This window comes from Canis lupus, chromosome 6 (genome assembly GCF_048164855.1).
Source record: "Canis lupus baileyi chromosome 6, mCanLup2.hap1, whole genome shotgun sequence".
NCBI lineage: Eukaryota > Metazoa > Chordata > Mammalia > Carnivora > Canidae > Canis > Canis lupus.
This window is the reverse complement of record NC_132843.1, coordinates 620,004-641,907: the sequence shown is the minus strand read 5'-3', so window position 1 is coordinate 641,907 and position 21,904 is coordinate 620,004. Positions and strand designations below refer to the sequence as shown.

Sequence of the window (21,904 nt, the reverse complement as noted above, 5' to 3'; positions counted from 1 at the left end):
TGTGGAACATTGACAGGTGAATGGGGCTCAGACAAGGGATGAATGCTGATCCTAGATGGCCCCAGAGGGGGGAGCGGTGTGGGGAGGGAGGAGGGACAGGCCTGAGGAATCCACACAGGATCCCACTCCATGTGAGTATTCAAGCTGCATCGAGACATTTGACACCCGTGGCGGCAGCCAGTCACCTTTTGTGGGTTTTCCTACAACAAACCCGTTAATCTGACTGCTGTCTCTGGTCCCAAAAGGGAACAGAAGGAGGACCAAGGCAACCCCTCTTCCAGGAGCAAGGGCAAGCTAATGGCCGTAGAGTGGCTGCCAGGACAGCTCCGGGAGAGTGTCCTGGGGTTCATTGGCTCAGGCAGCCTGGCCTGGTGGTCAGAGCTCGGACCCGGAGCTCAGTGCCGGTCGCTCGTCCAGCCGGGCACGCTGGGCTCGCTCCCTTGCTGCCAGTGCATGTTCCCTCCTGGGCTGCAAGCTGTGCCACGTTGTCCCCAGGGATGCTCCCTGAAGGCAGGTGACACACAGCCCCTCAGGACCTGCCGTGGTTAGGTAGCGCCGGGATGGTTCAGTAGGGTTGTCACTCAGCATCGCTGTGATTCAGGGGAGGGCTGGCCTCTGTGATCATTCTCTGGGCAGTCTCTCCTGTCCCGCTTTCACCTTCTACATTGTCCTCATGACTGTGGCTTTGATTCTCTCAAACACCCTGTGGGATATACACGGTAGGCACCTGAGGCTCCGGTGCTACGTAAACATTGCTTCCCCAAAGGGGTTGTGTCCTGGTCACTCAGGCCCACGGCGTCCTGCACTTTCCCGTCATATGCTCGTCGCAGTCATTATCACACACAGGCGCTGTTTGTGCCACCATCTGTGTCATATCCTTTCCACTGGCCCCGGAACTGTGCATTGCCGGGGCCCCTGGGTTTCCACTGCGTGGTGCACAGCCGGCTCGATAAATATTACATGGAAGTGTTAAATATTAAATGATACTACATGCAAACGCCTTGGACCGTGGAGAGTCGCTCTGCAGATGAGTTTTCGTCTTGATTTTATTGCCATCCATGGGCGAGCAGTGAAGGAGCTGTCTGTGGCAGCTGAGGCTTCCAGAAGAAGTGGGCAGAACTGCTTATGTGGAGGCATCTCCGCTGCAAGATCTTTTCAGTGAGGCCGTAGAGAATCAAAGAGGGAGCATAGCAAGTGAGCCAAGGAGGTGGCCCATGCCCAGACGTGGAACACACGCCCTGCTTAGCATCCCGAGCTTGTCAGCTATGACTGGAAAGCCGGGAAGAAAGCAACAGAGGTGAACGCCCAAGGGAATGGGGTGTGGTCCCTCCCGGGGCTTATTTTGCGGAAGCTAGGCTGTTCCCGCCCTGTGGACCGTGCCCTGGCCTCGCCAACGCCCGAGGGAGCATGCCCTTGCTGGGACCCTACCAGCAAGACCCTTCCCGTGCTTGCACTTTATCTCCGTTGTGCTGCACTCACACCAACACTCCTGGGAAATCTGCTTCCTGGGTCTGCCCCTCCGCTCAGCTGCCCCCGGCCTCCCGCCCCTGCACCCCGGCCCTGTCCCGAGCACCCCCTGAGGCCTGTCAACCCAGCCTGGTCTGTAAAGCTTGCCTTGTGCCACGCCAACGCCCTGCTCGTGTCCCAGGAGCTGCGTGTTTGCACCAGTAGGTCACACTTCCAGGGGCATGTGCTGCTTTAAGGATCGCCTTTGCCCGGCGCCTCTCCCACCTTCCGCTGCCCAGTCCCTTGCCCCACCTCCCCTCCGTCCGGTCGCTGGCTCGTCAGCTGTTGACTCCGCACCTGCCGTTGGCCGGGAGCTGTATGGGCAGGTGGCCTGCGGGGCCTGTGCTGTTCTTGCCTCAGGGTTCCCAGTCCATGGGGAGGAAGGTGGACGCGTAGAGCCCCACGAGACACACGGCGGACCAACTGCAGTGTTCCCTGCGAGCATGGGGAAGGGTCACTCCAAGGGGGAGGGTGGCCTTGGGCGCATGCAGGGCTGTCCCAGGAGCACAGTGAGTTGGTGTCACCCGCAGGCAGGCCACCGGGCCAGGGCCGTGCTGACTCGGGGGCGCTCGCCCCAACCTGCAGCGTGCAGCTGGGCACAGCTCGTGGAGAGTGTTCGGCGGAAGTGGGAGGGCAGAGCAGGTCTGACCTGAGGCTGTGCACGGTGCTCGGGCTTCATCTCTGGGCAGTGGAGCGCTGCTAAGAAATATTTTAACCAGGAGACAAAAGTGATCAGATGTGTTTTGGAGATTTTGGAAGTAGGGGCACCTAGTGAATCAGTCGGTCCAGCGTCCAAGTCTTGATTTTGGCTCGGGTCATGATCTCGGGGTCGTGGGACTGAGCCCCATGTCCGGCTCCACAATCAGCAGGAGCCTGCTTGAGATTCTCCTCTCCCTCGGTTCCCCTCCCCCGCTTGCACGCACACTATCTTTCAGATAAATACATAAATCCTTAAAAAAAGGGGCAGCACAGGGTGGCAGGACGAGCACCTGGGAGCTGCGGGACTCCCATCGTTTGCCCACTCTACCTCCGCTCCTTGAGGGGGCCCTGTGCCCCGCCTCAGGGAAGCGCCAGAGGAAGGTTCTCAGGCTCTGCCCCCGCCCCGGGCAGGGGGCAGAGCTGGAGGTGGGAGGGCACCGGGTCTGCACACGGAGGCATGTCCAGAACCTACACGGAGGCAGTCGAGGTGAAGACAGCTGGGTAGGCCGTAAGATTTCTCAGGGCCTCACTTCCCCCCTCATCATTGCCGTCACCCGGTCATGGCCCTCACCGACTTCTGCCCCGCACGCAGCTCCTGGCAGGGCCTTGGCAGTGAGCGGAACGTGGCAGCGCGTGCACGGGCAGGGGGCACCCTGGGCGCAGGCACGGGGTGGACAGGTATCGGGAGCTCCCGGCCGGCACCTTCTCCGGCAGCGGGGGGTGGATCTTGGGTCCTGGGGGCCGGGTAAGGCTGGCGCTCGTCCCTTAGTGCAGTCGTGTCAGGGAGACACCAGCACGTGGATCCTCGAAGCCAAGGACCCTCATAGTGTTGTAGAAGTAAACAGAGGGCGGGGTGGGGGCAGGCCCTGGCTGGAGACCTCCTTCTCCGTGCCGGGTGGCCTGGGTGGCCCTGCTGACCGTGGACCCAAGCTCCTGCCTGAGCCCTTGGCTCCCCCTGCCACCCCCACGTCGTGTTTCTCCTGCGTCCTGAGGCCCGGCCCGGCCTTGCCTTGCCCCAAGGCGCTGCATCTCCTATACTTGGGATTCTAATTTGCAGTTTAGGCGGTTGAAATGAGTAAGAAGTGAGACCAGTTTACACTGCGGCTTGAAAAAAGAAAATGGTTTTGTCATTGGTAAAATTGAGCTTTGGTTTTTAAGAGCAACCTTTCTCCATCCGGAAGGTTCTCGTGGAAGCTGGTGGTCCTGTCCCGTCCCACCCCCAGTGGGCAGTCACCCCACTGAGCCCGGTGAGAGGACCAGGCCTGAGGGGGAGGAAGGCAGGAGCTATCGAGGGGCCTCCCGGAGCAGGGCTGGGAGGCCGGGTGCTCCTTAGGCCTGGTGGTGGCCGAGAGCCTCTGCGGGCAGCCCCCTGCCGGGACCCTCAGCTGCGCTCTCCTTCCCAGCACGGGGGAGCTCCTAACGAGGAGATGGAGCCTGGTTTGTGCTATTGCTTTTTGAACCCCAGTAAATCCTGAAGTCCGTTTGTAGGTGTGTGCAGGGCAAGGGAGAAGCAGAAGGCCTGAGGGCGTACCCGTCCAGCTCCAGCCTGCCACTGGCCCAGCGCCCGCCCCGGCCCGGGCTTCCAGCCCACTGCACGGGGCAGGTGAAATCCAGCTGGTGTCCCAAGGGCGGCCTGCACCTGGGGGCTGTGGGTCCTCGGCCACCGCCCAGGGTGATGTGTGTGCAGCCACCACGCGGTGCTGTGTTGGCCGCGCGGCCGCTGTTGTCAAGGTGCCGCATTTTCTGCACTAAGGACTTTATGGACGTGTGTCTAAGGCTCCCAGGCAGTGAGGACGGTCTGTGTGTGCTAAGCGCTCAGGGCAGCCGAGCAGCAAGGTAGGCAGGCAGGCGGTCGCCTCTGGGGTGGATGTGGTCCCTTTTTCTTCCCTTAGCTCCCCTCTCTCCTCATCCTCCTCCTCTCTCCCTCTCCCCCTTCCTGGTTCCCCTCTTCCACCCTGTGCTAACCTCATACTGCGGCCACCACTGGGCCCACGGGGTCCCCACATCCACACCTCACCCGAGGGGACCTCATACCTCGCCCGTGGGGACCCCACATCCACACCTCACCCGCAGGGACCTCACCCCGCCCCTCACCCACGGGGACCCCACACCTCACCCGAGGGGACCCGTGCCCGCACCTCACCCACAGTGTCAGTTCCCTGAGAGCCTGAGCGTCTTGTTCTCCTGCTGCTGATGGAATTTCAAGAGCAAGGGCAGAGCAGAGGCTGGACGGGGTGCTCCTGGCCTTGGCGCTGGGGGAAGAGGTGACGTCACAGCCCCAAGTCCTCGGCTGTGTCTCCCAACCCCCCGCAGCACCACCGTCAACTCCGTCTCAGAGATGAAGACAGACAGGTTCCCCACTGCTTCTCGCGTCCCCTAGTGTGTTCTGGAGAGGCTGTGAAAGGGAAGCGGGCTGAGCTGGTGGCATCACTGCGTCGCAGGACAGGAAGTGTGTGCACATCCCGGGGAGGCTGCCCGAGGGCCTGCTGCCCTGCCTGACACACAGGGTCACCACGCGTTGGCTCGGCTCCGTGGCTTCCTGCTGGCTGCGTGGGTGACCCGGGTGCTTGGCGGCGGCGGTGGCAGCTGCAGGACAGGCTGGGCCTGGAAGATGTGGCCTGAGGTGGCAGCAGGGGCGGTAGCGTCTGCGGCAAAGTGCCCGCACCCCTGCACGACCTCGGCTGGCTCCCCTCCTGGGGCACGGACTGGCACTGCGTTCTGAAACCCAGAAGGCAGGCTCAGTGGTGGGGCATCTGCCCTCGGCCCAGGGTGTGACCCCGGGGTCCCGGGATCAAGTCCCGCATCGGGCTCCCCGTGGGGAGTCTGCTTCTCCCTCTGCCTGTGTCTCTCACGAGTAAATAAACACAACGTCTAAAAAAAAAAAAAAAAAAAAAAAAAAGCTGCAGGCGGGGGCAAGTTGTTTCTCCTGATTCCAGGAGCAGCCCCACTGCCGCAGAGTGGCACCGGCTGTGCTCAGGGTCACAGGTAACCCAGCGCTCACGGCCTCAGGCCCAGCCCTTCCTCGTTGCTGAGGAGGTGCCTTCCAGTCACCCTGTGGTTTGGGGCCCCGTCCGGCATCCGGCTTGACCTCCACCTTTACGCCGACTCCTCCTGGGGGGATCCTTCTCTGTCCTGGGCTTCAGGGACAGTTTCAGTTTCCACTGGGTTGTTCTGTCGTGACCCGAGTCCGCGCCAGCACGGGTAACCCCCCGTCGCCTGCTGTTGACTCCCTGCGGCCCTCCCATCTGTCAGACGCGGGATGGGACTTTGGAGCTACGTGGCGAGAACGGAGAGAGGGCGTTCCTGCCGCCTGCGAGGCCCTATCAGGCTCTGCGTGCTGAGGGTCAGACCAGCGAGGACGCAGGACCCCGGGCCCAAGAACTGTCAACATCGAGGGCCGGGCTCCTGTCTTGCCACCTCGGAGGTGCCAAGGGCTTGATCCAGGGCCGTGCCCTCCAGCGCGGACCTACTGCAGTGGGCTTGTCCCAGCCGACCTCCGAGGGCCCTGCGCCTGAGCTTGCTGCTGTGGGCGCCTCAGAGGGCCCCTTGCAACAGCTTCCATGGGTGTCGCTCTGGGGCCATCTGGTGAGGTGCCCACTGGCGTCCCCAGCCAGGTCCCCCCAGTGGAAGCCACAACCGTTTTCTAACAATCTGACAGTGGACGTCTCATGTGTCTGCTGCCCCGTTTCTCAGAAGTGAGCAGGTAGGTGAGTCCAAGTGCAGCCCGAAGTGGCGGCGATGACCTGGGCCAGGGAGGTGGGGGTCACTGGGGTCAGGTCCCAAGTCCTGCACTCGTGTGGGAATCGTGAAGTCACCTCAAGGGCTCCTCAGTGTCTGTGATGTCATCGCCTGCTTCCTCTTCCAGAAGCACTGTGCGCTCCCCAAGGTCGGGGGCCCTGTGCTCTGCTCCTCTTCATCTCTCGCCCCGACGACAGGTACCTGCCAGGCACTGCCAGGCAGATAATTTCAGAGTCAAGTAAAAGTGAGAGAAAAAAGTAAACGTGCCAGACAACAGCCGAGCTTCGCAGCCTCACTTGGCGAGGAAGCTGCAGGCAGCCATGGCCAAGTCTGTGCAGCTACGGGGCATTGCAGGACCTCAGCTCCCACTCTCGTGCCGGCCTCGGTCCCCGTGTGCTCTCAACGTGGCTGCTGTAGCACCAACATCACTTGCTCCCACAACTGCTTTTCTTCTTGGGAAGTAGAACTTTTCCCGAGCACCCTTCCCCACAGCAGGCGTTCCCGTGAGACCCCCCATCCAGAACTGGATCCTAAAACTGCCCCAAAACTGGGTGCTGCCCAAGGGGTGCCGCTGACCACATTCTGACACAGGCCCTCAATGGACAGGGTGTGGGCTGTGCCGCGGCCTCTCCGGGTCTTGGAAACGTGTCCCAGGAGGCAGACATGCTGTTGGTACCTGGTGGGTAGAGGCTGGTGGCAGAGCCCTGGTGCTGAGCAGACCCCCGGACACAGCTACCACCCCTGCTGGGAACGGCTGCCTAGGCCCGGGGGTCTCAGCCGGCGTGAGCGTGTGCCTCCCCCACCACAGGTAGCTCTCAACGTCAAAGACATTTTGGTCGTGGCAACTGGGGCTGCTCAGGAGTTGGGGGAGACGAGGGGACCTGCTGCGGATCCCATGGCGCAGGCTGTCTGCGGCCGAGGACCCCCTCCTGAGAGCCGCCCCGAGTCTCCCCTGGGCTGGCGGAGCTGCTCATGGCTGCCCTGCACCAGCTGTCTGGCCATTCGGGGGAGGTGGCAATGGTTCCCAGGCAGGTGGCCCCAGGACCTTAGGAGCCAGGCAGCTGTGAGAACGCTTGGTTCAGTCCCCGTCTTGGGCGGCTGGTCCCCGCAACCTGGGCTCTGGCTTCTGAGGGTCACGTAACAGGAGGTCAAGAACTGCTTGGAAGGCAGCATCACAGACGTGTAAATGTGCCGTCTCCTGGTCTTTGTTTTTTTTTCCCCCGACTCTTAATCTCGTTCTAATGTTCTGTTTCTCAGTTTCCATTTCCACAAAGTGGGCCATGAACATGCTCTCTGTGCGGGGCTGACCATAGCTGAAGAGGTGGCCGCCTCTTGCTGTCGTTGGAGAAGAGCCACAGAGTGTGCCTGTCACAGGTTGGCCCTTGCTTGCGCCCAGAGGCTGCACGGGGCTAGGTGCTTGCGCTGAGAATGCCTCACCTGGGCTCGGATCCGATGTTGGTGCTGAGAGGTGCGCCTCTGGAGCTGTCACCTCCTAATGCCTGATGTCCCTCCGGGAGCTCCCCGGGAGTCTGACTCAGGCCGCCATCCCTGGCGCGGCTCCTGGCCTGTGGTGACCCTTCAGTCCGAGTCTCCATCGTGTCGCCATCTCCTCCTGTCCAGGAAGCCTCTGTTCAGGGCGAGTGCGTGTGAACACCAGAGCCGACGTCAGCCTGGGAGCAGGCAGGCCTGGGGCAGGACCGTCGTGCAGAGCAACAGGAGGACTGAATCCAGGACGAGGAGACCGCGCAGGAGGAGTCAGGAAGTCTGAGTGATGGCTCACTGATGCCGCCTCAGAATAAGCTAGTCTGGAGAAGGGCTCAACTGGCCACAGCCCCTAACCAAACTCCATCTCCCTCCTATTTTTGTCAATTTTTCTTTTTAAATGCAGCGATGTCCTCGTTTGGGTGTCATCTCTGGCTGCTTTTGTGCTATGGTGGGGTTGAGTCGTGGCAACAGAGACAGTATGACCTGCAGAGCTTTAGGTGTTCACTCTCTGGCCCTTTATGGGAAAAATGTGCTGATCTCTCGTCTAGGGGATGTGATGCACATGGACTATAGTGATCAGGGTCACACAGTCTTGACTGTAATGGGAATGGTGCCACCTAGAATTTTGCAGTGTGCAGCCTCTTCAAGCCTAAACATCAGCCTGTCCTGGAAAGGATTTCCTGCAAGTTTTTGGGTGCTTAGGAGAGAAAAGGAGGTTCAGCCTGTGAAATACCAGCACCTCATCGGGGGCTGTCGTTTGTGCTGAAAGTCAACAGCAGCACGAGGTTCTGGAGGCTCTCAGCCTACAGAGTTGAGGCTAAATTTAGGTTTTCCAAAGCTGCTTTGTAAACCAGATCCCAAGGAACCCCAGCAAGGCACAGTGAGCACGGACCGTCTCATCTCTGGTTTGCCTCCACACGTTAGAAGGCTGGATGCGTGAGAGGATGATTAACTGGCTTCAACTGAAGTGTTGCAGGAGAGTCTGTGAAAAGTCATTGAGAAGGTAACACGCCAATGCTGGGGTCCCGGGGGAGATAATTGTACTCCTGCATCTTATTACGACATTGGCCACGAAGCCCTGGAGCCTTGGAGTTACATGAGTTCTTGCTCCAGTGCCCCTGAAACCACAGCCCTCCCTTCCTCCAAGGTGGATGCCACTTCCCAGTTTGAAATCTGTCCTGATTCAAAGCAGCTCGGAGCCGCCAAATTCAAATGGAGAGTGGCTGTGCTTTGCTCCGAGAAGTTGCCAGGCAGTGCTCTGCCCAAGTGGGTACCACCAGGTGCCGGGTCTGCCCCTCTCAGGGCTGCCGACCCCACGCCACCATGTGTCGTGCAAACAGCGCATCACAAGGCCAAGACATCTTAGGTATGCCAGGTATTGGGTGATCAGTCCACCTGTGGAGAAAGGCACAGGTTCATAGTGGAAATGACAGAGGCATTCTAGAAACTGGGAAAGTCAAGAGGGCTGAGGTGAGATGAGTGACTGTGAACTCGGGGCACAGAGAAGCCATCAGTCAAGGGCTTCCTGCTTGGTGCTGGAATTCCGAGAGGCGGCCCCTGAGCAGAAGGTCCTACCAAGAGGGTCGAGGTGCATTTGGGGCTCCTCGTGAGAGGAGCCCTCCGAGCAAATTGTATGGAGGCAGCAGACGCGGGAGGGGAGGCTGGCCGCATAGGATGTGTGGGCACGACCACCTCGCAGACGTAACGGATGCCCCTCAGGCTCCTCCCAGCTCAGTCACTGTCTAAGCGCCGCTTTGTGCCTGGGACTTGGCCAGAGTCTAGCGGAGACATGGACACGTGTGAGGGCTAAGTAGCAGCCCAGGTGAGCATACGGTGTCAGGACAGTGCGCATGGGCCCCGCAGGGCTTCAGAGCCGCGAGGATCCACGGGGGACACTCCAGGCACGGGTCCTCCGGAGTGGAAGGGAGATGCCATCTGGGTGCTGAGTGATGGACGAGTGGGCGGGAAGCAAGAGGACGTTTCAGGAAGGAGGAAGGTGGAACCAACTGGGAGGCAGGAGTCGAACGAGTGTACTTAGGGGTCAGGGTGGCTGGTACCTGCCCACAGAGCTGACGGCGCGTCAGGAGACCACTTGCCACCCGCACGCATGAGCACATGCACCAGGGAGACAGGCCCTCCCCCGTGTGAGAGGAAGAGGAAGGAGTTTTAAAAATAAATAAAGCACCTCTTAATTATTCACAGATTATCTGCATTGCAGCTGATCTGGAACAAATCCTGCTCTTGCTGCCGGTGATGTCACCTCGTCCCTGCTCAGGTGCTCAGCCCTGTCTGTTTACAACCCAGTGGGAGTGGGCAAAGGAGGAAGGCTTACGTGTCTCCTCTCATAAAGTGACATGATATAACTGCCTGTTTGCTGTGCCCTTGGGAGCTGGGCCGGGCATGTGGGTATTGAGAGAAAGAAGCTCCGGCGTGGTTTCCGTTGCTGTCGGGCAGTGGAGTCAGGTGGAATGGGGCACTGGGTGGTCCTTTGGTTCCCTGGCATTCGGTACCCAGGGGGTGGACCTCGCATGGGCTGCAGAGTGGGGCTCAGAGGGTGGTCCCAGCGCCGTCTCTAACTGGCGGGGAATCCTGAGTGAATGGTGCTCACTTCTCAATTCATCGAACGTTTGTCAATGCTGTCTGTGCCCGAAGCACCGAGCTGGTGTCCCTCAGCACCTCCGTGCCCTCATCTGCAAAGTGAGGACTTAGGCCAGAATCCTTCTCTCTCAGCAGAAGTGCTGGCATTGTATTGGGTGTCCATGACTCACTGGTGGACCCCCTCGGCAGGATGATTGGCCGCTGAATGGCCAGGGGTGACTCCTAGTGGGATTAGCCAGGGAGGGCAGCCCCAGCCCCAGCCCCAGTGATGGGCCCCAGTCTGAACTTCTGTAAGACCAAGGCTGTTTTGCTGCTGGAACCAATAAAAACATGCAGAGTAGAACTGCTGAAGATCCTGACAAAGCATTAGAGTAGTAGGTACGTCTTACTCAAGTGCAAGGGAATTTTGACCAAAGTCATCACTGGCTAACATCTGTTGAGTAGTCTCTGTATTCCAGGCCCTTGTAAATGTGTCTCATCAGCAGCCTTCAGAGGGGTCTGATTAGGGACTATTTCTTTCTTTCTCTCTCTCTCTTTTTTTTTTCTCACCATTGTGTCTTGAATCTTTTTATTTTTTTTATTTTTTATTGGTGTTCAATTTGCCAACATATAGAATAACACCCGTGCTCATCCCATCAAGTGCCCGTCACCCAGTCAGCCCCACCCCGTGCCCACCTCCCTTTCTACCACCCCCTGTTCGTTTCCCAGAGTTAGGAGTCTTGATTAGGGACTATTTCAGATCATCTATTTCCCCTCAGTTGCTCACTGAATCTCAGACATGGAGTTGACTGTTGTTTCACCTCATCTATCAGGTGCAGAATTGTGCGAAGCTCAGATAGGAAAGCATCCCCACACGGCCCCTCAGGATGATGAGAACTAGGAAATAGCCCTGCTACATCACTCCTTGGGGCAGGGTACCCAGTGGTACAGGGCTGGTTCTCCGAGTGTCTGTGGACTTAACAAACTTATAGAACCCGGGGGGCTCAGTTGGTGAAGCATGTATCTTCAGCTCGGGTTGTGATCCTGGGTCCTGGGCTTGAGCTCCCGTCTGCTTCTCCCTCTGCCCTGCCCCCTGCTCTTGCACACTTGCACACACTCGCTTTCTCAAATAAATGCATAAAATCTTTAAACAAATAAAACAATAAAATAAAAAAACGCCCCCACCTTTAAAGCTGTGGCCTTGCCTTTACCCGAGAGGCCTGAATTTACATTGTCTGTTCGGCAGGTTTCTTCTCCCTACTTGGGTCTTCTGCCTGTAATTTGCATCAGCAGCCGCCAGGGTGCAGTCAGGCTAGGATTCTAGTCCTTGCTGTGTCCAGCTCCCTGCACAGCTCACAGGCCAGTCCAGAGCACAGAGGCCTCTGTTCGGGGGGCAGTGAGAGCCGTCTTATTTAGTGTGTGTGCTCGTGCCACCTCCATGAAAAGCAAGAGATACACGTAATTAAATACCCACGTGCAGCAGATTCTCTCAAGGTATTCATTTTTTTTTCCTCTCAAGGTATTCAAACACATTTGCAAATGAGGGAAGAAAAGGGGTCCAAGGAGAGAAACAAAGTCATCGACCTTTTATTTTTGCCTACAACTAATTAACTTTGTGCTGGCAACCCCCCCAGCTAGTCATGAGGTAGGTGTTTGGAGAGCATAACAAGTTGATTTCTTACAAGTCAGAGTGGATTGTTCCCACCCACCACGTGGGCGCGTCAACCTTTGGGGGGAGGCATTTGCATACTCGGCACCCCACTCACCACTTGACGATCCCATCAAATCAACCCATCTTCTGTCTCTTCCAGAGGAGCACTGCACACGCAGGGGTGGCCGAGCAGCAAAGCCTGGAATCCCCTGAGCAAGCAGTGTTTCAGCTGGTTGGACAGATCAGATGACACTCGGGCTGGTTCACAAAGGACACGCACGTGGGGAGGTGTTGGAAGCTGGAGTGGAAATTTACCCAGTGTTATTTCTCTGACAGGAAAGGAGACATGGTCTGAAGGATGCCGCGTTCCTGCAGCCTCTGCGAGCCCGGCAGCACCCAGTCCTGCTCAAGGCGGCCTGAAGGCGGGGGCAACGGAGGACGCTGCTCGAGCTGAAGCCCCCGGAGGATCCTGGCGTGGCCGTGGGAAGCCCCCCGGCTCTGACGCCTCAGGCGCAGCTCGTTGCGAGGAGCTCCAGGCAGGTGGTGGGTTTCTCGGCTTTCTTGGCCCGTGCTTGGCAGCCTGGTTTGGGTCGCAGAAGCAAGGGGACCAGAAGAAGTAGATGGAAGCCCTCGGAAGCCTCCAGAAGCCATTGCTTGGGATCTCCTCCTCCTGCTCAGGACGGAGAGTGGCACCCGAGCTGCCAGAGGCTGTGTTGAGCTGAGTCTGGACCTTCATGAGCTCAGGAGTGCGGCCTGCCGAGACCCTGCATGGCCACCCGAAGGAGCAGCTGCCCACGCGGGACGCCGGCAGGACGGCGTCTGCATCTCTTACCTTGAGGTTCGTCGTGGTGGAAAACTTGACCTTCCTGTAGATCTTGAGACTGTTTTTTCTTTCCAAGATGCTGCATTGGAAAGAAACATGAGCCACCCTGGGCTTCGGGGGGGCGCAGCCCGCCCAGCGCAGGTGAGGGGGCTGGTCTGATCCTTCGCTCTCCGCAGCTCAGCAGGCATGGACGCATGCCGCTCTTGTCCCCGGGGAGCCAGCGGCTGTGACACCGTCATGAGAGAAAACAGCCCTCGGCTCCGGGACTTGACAGAATGAGGTGTGCTAGGGAGGCCGCGCCCTGGGACTTGGCTACTGCCGACCACCCCTTCCTCGCACGGGCAGCCCCTGACCACTGAGCGACCATGGCTGAGAAGGGGGACTGCATCGCCAGTGTCTACGGGTACGACCTTGGTGGCCGCTTTGTTGACTTCCAGCCCCTGGGCTTTGGCGTCAACGGGCTGGTGCTATCGGCCGTGGACAGCAGGGCCCGCCGGAAGGTGGCCGTGAAGAAGATCATCCTGAGTGATGCCCGCAGCATGAAGCACGCGCTCCGAGAGATCAAGATCATCCGGCGCCTGGACCACGACAACATCGTGAAGGTGTACGAGGTGCTGGGACCCCAGGGTGCGGACCTGCAGGGCGAGCTGTTCAAGCTCAGCGTGGCCTACATCGTCCAGGAGTACATGGAGACCGACCTGGCACGGCTGCTGGAGCAGGGCACGCTGACAGAGGAGCACGCCAAGCTGTTCATGTACCAGCTGCTCCGCGGCCTCAAGTACATCCACTCGGCCAATGTGTTGCACAGGGACCTGAAGCCCGCCAACATCTTCATCAGCACAGAGGACCTTGTGCTCAAGATTGGGGACTTCGGGTTGGCTCGCATCGTTGACCAGCATTATTCACACAAGGTATGTGTGGCCGGGATGGCTGGTGTGGGTGCTGCAGAAGCCCCAGGAGTGCTCACGGTCCTTCGGGAGCATCTTCCTGGCTGCACTGGAGTCGCGGGGCTGGAGTCCTGCCCTGGAGGAGGCCGCACGGTGCTACAAAGACCACTGGCCAGGCAGGGGTGGGGGTGGTAGCCTGGTTCTTAATCGTGCTGCACCCCACAGCCACCCGACTCAGACTTCCTAGCTGTATGAGATGGGGCTGGAGGAGGTGACCACCAGGATTTCTCCCAGCTCGGCACCCCGTGGCTTTAGAACCCTGCTTGGAGAACTTGCTCTGGCATCATCTTTGTCCGCTGTCCACCGGTAGCACCTCTCCTGCCTTCTCGGGGCTCCCGGCTGGCTCCCCACCGCACAAGCCCTGTGCTCCAGGTCAGCTCGCCGCCTCCCCCGCCCCGTGCCCCATTCTGCCTGTGTGTGGACAGAAGGTACTCATACTCAGCATGCACCATCCAGCTAGTGCCTTGGCCCCCAGGTCCCATGATGTCCCGGCCTCCTGGTGACAGAGGACACCCATCCTCAGCATGCACCGTCCAGCTAGTGGCTCGGACCCCAGGTCCCGTGATGCCCTGACCTCCTGGTGTCCTAGGAAGGCTACAGGTGTCTCAGGGTGTCCAACCACTGTCCCAGCCGCAGAGATCAAAGCTGTCCCCACTACACTGATGCTCGTGCTCAAGGCCCCAGGGCTCTTCTTCACTAACCCACTGCTCCCTGCAGGAGTTGGGAGTCCTTTGACATTCCCTTCCCCCCACTCCCGGTTCCTGCCACTTTAGGGGGAGCCTCTGAGCATCTGGCCTGAGCGCATGTCACCAGGCACCCCTCCACAGAGCTGGGGAGGGTGATTTCTAGCCTTCTGCCAAAACCTCTGAACCATGAATTTTTATTAGAATGAAAACATTCCCTAGAAAGTAGGTCAGCCAAGGGGCTGAGGTGGGTCATGAAAAGGGAGGGTAGCTCTGACCTTGAATGGGCTTCAGCTTTCTCTCTGGGGCCCCATTCCTCTGCTCTCCTTGCCCGTGGCCAGAAGGTCACAGGCTCATACAAAAGGCACTGACCTGTCTGGTGTGGCTATAGTGGGAGGACATCCGGGGGACAGGGATGTGGGGCTCCCTGGCTGGAACTGGGACTCCAGCCCAGATTTCAGACCCCAAATCAGCACAACCAGCTCTAGCTCCTTGGGGCCATAGCTAAGAGCTTGCCCCCTGTCCCCCCTCGTGCAGCCAGGCCGGCTGTCAAAACTGACAGTTGACTTTGTGGGCAAGAGTATCCATGGTGTTATAAACGTCAGATACCCACCATTTGCTTCAACATGGATGGACCTGGAGAGTATTATGCTGAGTGAAATAAGTCAATTGGAGAAGGACAAACATTATATGGTCTCATTCATTTGGGGAATATAAAAAATAGCGAAAGGGAATAAAGGGGAAAGGGAAAAAAATGAGTGGGAAATATCAGAAAGGGAGACAGAACATGAGAGACTCCTAACTGGGAAACGAACTAGGGGTGGTGGAAGGGGAGGTGGGTGGGGGGTGCGGGTGACTGGGTGATGGGCACTGATGGGGGCACTTGGGATGAACACTGGGTGTTATTCTATATGTTGGCAAATTGAACACCAATAAAAAATAAATGAAAAAAAATAGAAAAATGTATCCATGGTGAAAAAAAAGTATCCAAAGTAGAAAAAAAAGTAATAATAATAGTTATTATTATTATTCCTTTTTTTTAATTATTATTATTCCTAATACCGTTTGCTGTTTGTACCTTCACTTTCTTCTGAGAAGCAATGACTCCAAACAACCAAACTGAAGGTTTGAACCCAAGTCACTTCTTATTTGGTAAAAGTAGCAGAGAACCCATGATACTTATTTCTGGGATGCACAAAACCACTTTCAGAACTGGAATAAACCAGTCCATTTGGGAGTAAAATTAGGACCTCCCTGGATGAAAGGGTTTGACTAAGTGACACATTCCCGGGAAGGTACCCTGAACAGCACATAGTAGCTCTTCCCTCAGGTTAGGAAAGGTGATTTGTTGGGGGGGGTGAAGACTGGCTGTGGAACAGTTCTGAGAACCCCGGTGTGGGGGGATGAGGAGGGAGGGTCCAGGCTCTCTCTGACAGTGCTGGCTGGGGACGTGGACCTCACCTGCCCTCTGGGAGCCTTGGTCTCCCCACCTTGGGCAGGGATGATAGCAGATGCTGTTTGCCCCACTCTGGCTTGTGGTTACACATTAAAATGGAGCGGGAATGCAGAGCCCCTTGGGAAGTAGGAGGGAGCCCATGGGTTTCTGTTAAGGAGTGTTTGCTGAGCACAGTGGGCCTGGGCTGTATGTGGCGCTGCTGCGGTTACTCAGGGCTGGGAAGACACCTCTCTGGTGGGGACTTTCATTTTCCTGATGCAGAAGGACTTAGATGTTCTGACTTACTCTTCTCAGAGTCTCTTCAATAAAATTAGCTGTGGGAAGTCAAAAAAAATGGCAGCCAGTGGGAGCCCAGGAGGCGTTCTTGTGGCCCCGCATCGGGCAGGTGGCCCCCGCACCCCTTCTCCCTCAGGTGTTGTCTCTTCTCTGAGTGATGACAAAACTGTGTATTTGGTGCATTTAAATCAGTTCTCCTTTCATCCTCATGATGCTGAGAGGCACTTGGGGCAAATGGTCCATTTTAAAATGGAGAGAACCGGCTACAGTGAGATGATCGGCGCCTGTGGCGGGAGGCACTCCAGAGCTGGGCCTTCTTGAGACTTAGCCATGTCCTCCAGGAGGACCTACTGGTGCCCAGCTGGGAATGGTCTTTTCTTCCTCTGAATTGCCCTGTCGGTTCTTTCCCAGCCCAGAACCTGGATCTTCTAGCATCAGCTATCCCCTGCCATGTCTCATGGGTATTTGTGTCTGCCTCTCCCACGCTCCCCTCGGCTGAGAACCCCTTGGTTCTTGAGGGCATGTTGTGTTCATCTAATTTTCCCCAGTGAGTCAGATCACTGTGCCTGAGATGTGGCCCAGTTGGCCTTGGTGACCATCTTGAACAGATGGGGGAGTGGTCATTTACCAGCACATCACAGATAGGAAGCTACTGGGGTTCACTGATTTCATGTGGTCAGACATGTGCATCTGCTGTCCCCTCTGTGTGTGGAGGATGATGTCTACATGGGAGCTGCTCTCAGTCTGACCCTTCTTGGGGCACCCGGGGGGGCTCAGGGTCCTGGGATCGAGCCCTACATCAGATAACTTGCTCCGTGGGGAGTCTGCTTCCCCCTCTGCCTCTGCCCCTGCTTGTGCTTTTTCTCTTTCTCCAAAAAAAAAGGAAAGAAAAGAAAGAAAGAAAGAAAGAAAGAAAGAAAGAAAGAAAGAAAGAAAGAAAAAATGTTTAAGTCTGACCCTCCCTAAAGTTTTATGGATCCTGCACTCACCTGGAAGGAGACAGTGCTCACTGGCCCCTAGCCAGCACCTTTGTGTAGGTCATCAAAGGGCACTCCTTTTTCGAGGCTGATTCAGCCCAGTTCCAGGGACAGGCTTTGTGCTCTGATTGGTGGCTGGACGTGACCCCTTGGCTGAGCACAACCCGCCCAGTGGGACGTAGCAGCCAGTCTCCTTCTCCTCACTGTGACTTCCTCCTGGGTGGACAGTGAGTCTCCTTCACTTCCACATCCCTCATCTCGCATGGGGCCTGCCATGGGGCAGTGTCCACTGAGTTTTTCTGGCGAAGGAGGTGCCAAAGGAAATGGCCTCCTCTTCTCCAGTGAGCAGCTGGCGGCTGGGGCGTCAGCACACAGCCAGAGAATATTCTAGGTCTCTCCTACCACCCCTCCCTGGGGGTCTTTGCCAGGTCCGGAGGGCAGCTGGAGCTCCCAGTTAGCCCACACTGTCAGGGAGGTGGCCGTGGGGGTACTCTGCGGGCTTCTCAGTGGCATGGGGAGCACTTGTCTCTGTGTCACTTACCTCACTGATGGCATGACGTCAGGCAGGCCTGGCTCCGTGCGTCTCATTCCTGAATGAGATCTGTAAGAAGACCTCACCACCATCTTGTCCATCCCCTTCACTTCACAGATGACAAAACCCAGGCCTGAGAAGGGCAGGAGGCCCACTCAGGGTCTCAATAAGGTGGCCAACCCCGCAGCGGTTTAGCGCCTGCCTTTGGCCCAGGGCGCGATCCTGGAGACCCGGGATTGAATCCCACGTCGGGCTCCCGGTGCATGGAGCCTGCTTCTCCCTCCTCCTGTGTCTCTGCCTCTCTCTCTCTCTCTCTGTGTGTGTGACTATCATAAATAAATAAAAATTTAAAAATAAATAAATAAAGTGGCCAACCCACACGCTTCAACTCCCTGCCCACTGGTTCTTCTCACCTCTCTCATCAGTCGTCTTCTCTGTTGACAGGGTCACTGTTCTGCTCTGCTTATTTCCTAGGATTCTTGTTAGAGTCACGTGAAAGGGGAAGATGTCAGGTGCTTCGAGATATACAAAGGGCTGAATCACTGAGAACCATCTGCCCCGTAGAGGCCATGATAATTCCACGTGGACATTCAGGTGTGGGTCCCCACCCAGCCCCCCACCCCCACCCCCCGCTGCTGGAACACAGACCCGGCTCCTGACATGCCACAGGGCGAGTCATGAGCCCTGCCTGAATGGGGCCTCCCAGCCTCTGCTCCTGTCATGAAGCCCTTTCTGCCTGCATCCTCAGCCAGCCCGCCTGCTAAGGAGTTCTTGTGTCAAGAGGATGCCGAAGAGTTGGGGCACATTTTCCTTTGAATTTATCCCATTAGGAAGTGATGATTTCCAAAGAGGGGGGAATATGTTGTTTAAGACTTCGCTGAGTCTTTTTTTTTTTTTTTTTTGACTTCGCTGAGTCTTGTGTGAATTCCGACTGGTGTCAGGAACTCCCGAGAGCCTGCGGCACGCTGCCCACCAGATTAGCTGTGTACACACACTTTCCTGCTGGAGGGGCCACCCCTGCGGAGGGGAGAAGCCACCTCGCATCCTCACTGGGGCTGCCAGGGCCCTGCCAGCAGACTTGCCTTTCCTCTGGGGGCAGCAGGCAGAAAGCAGCCAGGAGACAGAGCCAGAGTAAGAGGCCCCTCGGAATGTGGACGGCCAACGGTGGCGCTGGTGTTTGCTGGAATCACCGGAGAAGGTCCGAGTGTCGTGTTAGCCTGGCCCATCTTTGCGCCCTGACCCCATTCTCTTGAGAGCCCTCTGTCTGCAGACCTCCTTTCCTCTCAGATCACATTCACACTTTGCCTATGTCTGTAGCTCACTGAGGCGCCCTAGGGGTAAAGGGTACAGTGACTGATTCTCAGTGTGGGCGCCGGAGCAGAGCCTGCGCTTCACCCCGGGGGCCTGCCGGAGGTCCAAGTCCTGGTTCCATCTCAGGCCTGGGACCCAGAAGCGCAGGGTGGGGCCCAGCCAGCTGCGTCCTAACCAGCCCCCGGCTGCTTCTGATGGATTAACTTTCAAGAACCACTGATCTGAAGACGCAGAATAGCTTGTCTGTGGATGGAACGCAGATGCCTGGATGTGTTTGCTGGCGCTTGGCAACCGTGGTTCTCAAACTAGTGTCACCAAGGCTAACAAGGCCCAGATAACAGGGCGGTATTTGCAGCAGACACTTTTCAACTAAAGGAGATCGTTAATGGTGGGGATGGGGCAACAAGAACAGTGACGATTGTTGTTGGCAGGATGACTGTTAGGGTTCTCCATCACCTCACATTGGAAGTTGCCTGGCCTGCCCGCCATCACTCGGGTTTGCTAGAAAGCTGCACAAACCAGTGATCTACACCAAAAGGAGCACTGGTTCTGGGGCGCCTGGGACTCAGCCAGTAAAGCATCTGCCTTCAGCTCGGGTCAGGTCTCAGGGTCCTAAAATCGGGCTCCATGCTCGGTGGGGACTCTGCTTCTCCCTCTCCCTCTACCCTTCCCCTTAGCCCCATCCCACGTATGCTGTCTTTTAAAATCTTTAAGAAATAATAAAAAACAAAATGTCCAAGTGTTTTTTGTTTTGTTTTGTTTTGTTTTGTTTTTGAAGGAGCATTGGTTCTATTTAGGTGTGATTCTCACAATAGTGAGGTGATAATGAACACAGTTTGAGAAAACGCATACTTTTTGTTCTGGTATAAACTGCTCCACTCCGTGTTCTTTAACAGCAGGCATTGCCTTCACAGCTCAGTGAGGCTGTTTGATCGAGGGCTCGGCAGACGACCATAGTTCATTAAGCTTGTGGTTCAAGGCCCCGACGGAGGCAGGAAGGTGCCTGACGTTGAACATGCGCAGTCAGCTTCCAAAAGCTTTTTGCACGGTGCCTCAGTCGGCAGCGTTTATGCGTTTATGCTGGTGTGTTGTGTTGATCCGCCTCCCCCCTCCCCCCCCGTCCTGGCCCCTGCTTTCCTCTCGAGGCTTCTTGTCTGTCTAGGCCAACATAACCTCCCCCGTCTGCCTGGGCAGACATACAGAAAAGCTCCCCTAAAGCACAGATTCCCTTGAAACATCCTCAGAGGAGGAATGCTCATTTCTTGCATCTGAAATAGACTCTTTGCTGCTGATTGAGAGAGTGGCCATTTGGTGTCTTCTGAGCTCATATTTTGTTCGAATGATCCCCATATTGCACCTGGAGGGAATGAAGTACAGGTCCCTGTGTGCAGGGAGCGAGGAAGGGCTTGCCCAAGATCCCAGAATAGGGCCAGGGTCCTCAGTGCTGGCCCTGGCAGAGGCCCAGCCATACCCCAGGGCCAGCGTTTCATGGGAAAATGGGCTTGTGGAAAGACAACTTGCTGAAGGCCCAGCTAGAAGTTCTTAAGCTGCTAAGCGTGTTATTCCAAATCAGTGGAGCTGAAAAGATTTATTTAAAAGGCTATGAAATATCCCTTTTTAAAAGGGAAAAACATGACCTAGGGGATTAGAACAGAGGTTATAGTAGAGGGACAAGTGTCCCTGAACACTCAGGCCAATTTGGAAAGCTAATTTTGTTGGCCTTCGGTGTCTCCCTACCTGCTGCCCAATGCAGCCCCACGCCCCAGGAGTGGGGTCTTCACTGTGTCCCTGGGCCTCTGGGGTCCTCTTCTGTATACTCCTAGAACAGCATACCCAGACGCCTGAGACGCAACCGCCCTGAGACGCAACCCCACTTAGCTCCAGGGCGATATTAAAAATCTTTTAACAATGGGCAGGGCCCACACACCAGCAATGGGAAAGGAAGCCAGCCAGAGGCCTACAGCCGGCCGTGTCCTGGAGGTGCCCTGCTCACCAGGAATTGACCCTTTATTGCCAGATCATAGCGAGATCGAGGAGCATCCGGGAGTGAGGCCACGGTGATGAGAGAGGGAATCAAGGGCTTGGAGCAATGCCTATTTCCCAGGCAGTTTACAGCATTTCATTATTCTACTGCTGACTTCACTGCACCAGGGCATGCCAGCCGCACTTGGCCTTCCTCGTCCTATCAATGCTCACCCTTCTCACTGCTGTGGGTCTGCGTCTCCACTGGGTGTGAGCTGTTGATTAAAAGTGTAAAGGGAGGGATCCCTGGGTGGCGCAGCGGTTTGGCACCTGCCTTTGGCCCAGGGCGCGATCCTGGAGACCCGGGATCGAATCCCACGTCGGGCTCCCGGTGCATGGAGCCTGCTTCTCCCTCTGCCTGTGTCTCTGCCTCTCTCTCTCTCTCTCTGTGTGTGTGACTATCACTAAAATAGGAAGGAAAGGGGACACCTGGGTGGCTCAGTGGTTGAGCATCTGCCTTCGGCTCAGGGCATGACCCTGGGGTCCTGGGATCGAGTCCCACGTCGGGCTCCCGGTGCATGGAGCCTGCTTCTCCCTCTGCCTGTGTCTCTGCCTCTCTCTCTCTGTGTGACTATCATAAGTAAATTTAAAAAAAAAAAAAGTGTAAAGGGATCAGGAGCTCCCTCCTTATTTTCAACACCAGCCTCCTGCTCACCTGGTGCTCACCAACAGGAAGCTGGCGTCCTGCCAGCCACACTGGAGAGGGGTGGAGTCCGTGCACTACAGGCTTTGCCGACAGTCTTGCTTTATCTACAAAGTGTTTTTATTTTGCTCTCCTGTTTGAAGTTTGTTTTCTCTGGACATGAATTTTTTTTTTTTTTTAGATTTTATTAATTTATTCCTCAGAGACAGAGAGAGAGAGGCAGAGACACAGGCAGAGGGAAAAGCAGGTCCCAACCTGCAGGCTCCCCACCTGCAGGCTCTCCTCCTGTGTGCAGGGATCGCAATGCTGGACTCAATCCCAGGACCCTGGGATCACGCCCTGAGCCGAAGGCAGACACTCAACCGCTGAGCCACATCCTGGACATGAAATTCTGAATCTGTGATATTTTTATCTTTCAGTACTTATAGATGCCATTGCCTTATATCCCGTCCCTCTTCTTTTTGGGTTTTTTGTTTGTTTGTTTGTTTGTTTTCCTATTCTTTTTGAAGAGCAGGTCTTCATTCACATCATTTTACCTGTCTGTAATGTGGGGTTTTTTCTTTCGTTATCAAGATTTT

At 56.6% G+C, this 21,904-nt stretch overlaps 1 protein-coding gene and 1 long non-coding RNA gene across 6 annotated transcripts in view; one reads left to right on the top strand and one right to left on the bottom strand.

Annotated features, from left to right (window-relative positions):
* MAPK4 (mitogen-activated protein kinase 4) overlaps positions 1-21,904 on the top strand; it is a 147,814-nt gene that overhangs the window by 79,421 nt on the left and 46,489 nt on the right. For 3 of the 5 annotated variants that reach the window (XM_072828457.1, XM_072828460.1, XM_072828459.1), the window contains exon 2: positions 11,993-13,390. In XM_072828457.1, the coding sequence (XP_072684558.1) occupies positions 12,845-13,390 (546 nt within the window). In that variant the 5' untranslated portion in view covers positions 11,993-12,844. Of the gene's footprint in view, positions 1-11,524; positions 11,651-11,992; positions 13,391-13,618; positions 13,799-21,904 lie in introns of those variants that run through there. The other 2 variants (XM_072828458.1, XM_072828461.1) reach the window with 2 other exon arrangements.
* Positions 11,571-17,961, bottom strand: LOC140634614 (uncharacterized). The gene is made up of 4 exons (XR_012032025.1): positions 17,764-17,961; positions 17,360-17,676; positions 16,831-17,034; positions 11,571-15,879 (listed from the first exon to the last, which is right to left on the bottom strand). It is a non-coding gene; the product is annotated as an uncharacterized lncRNA (long non-coding RNA).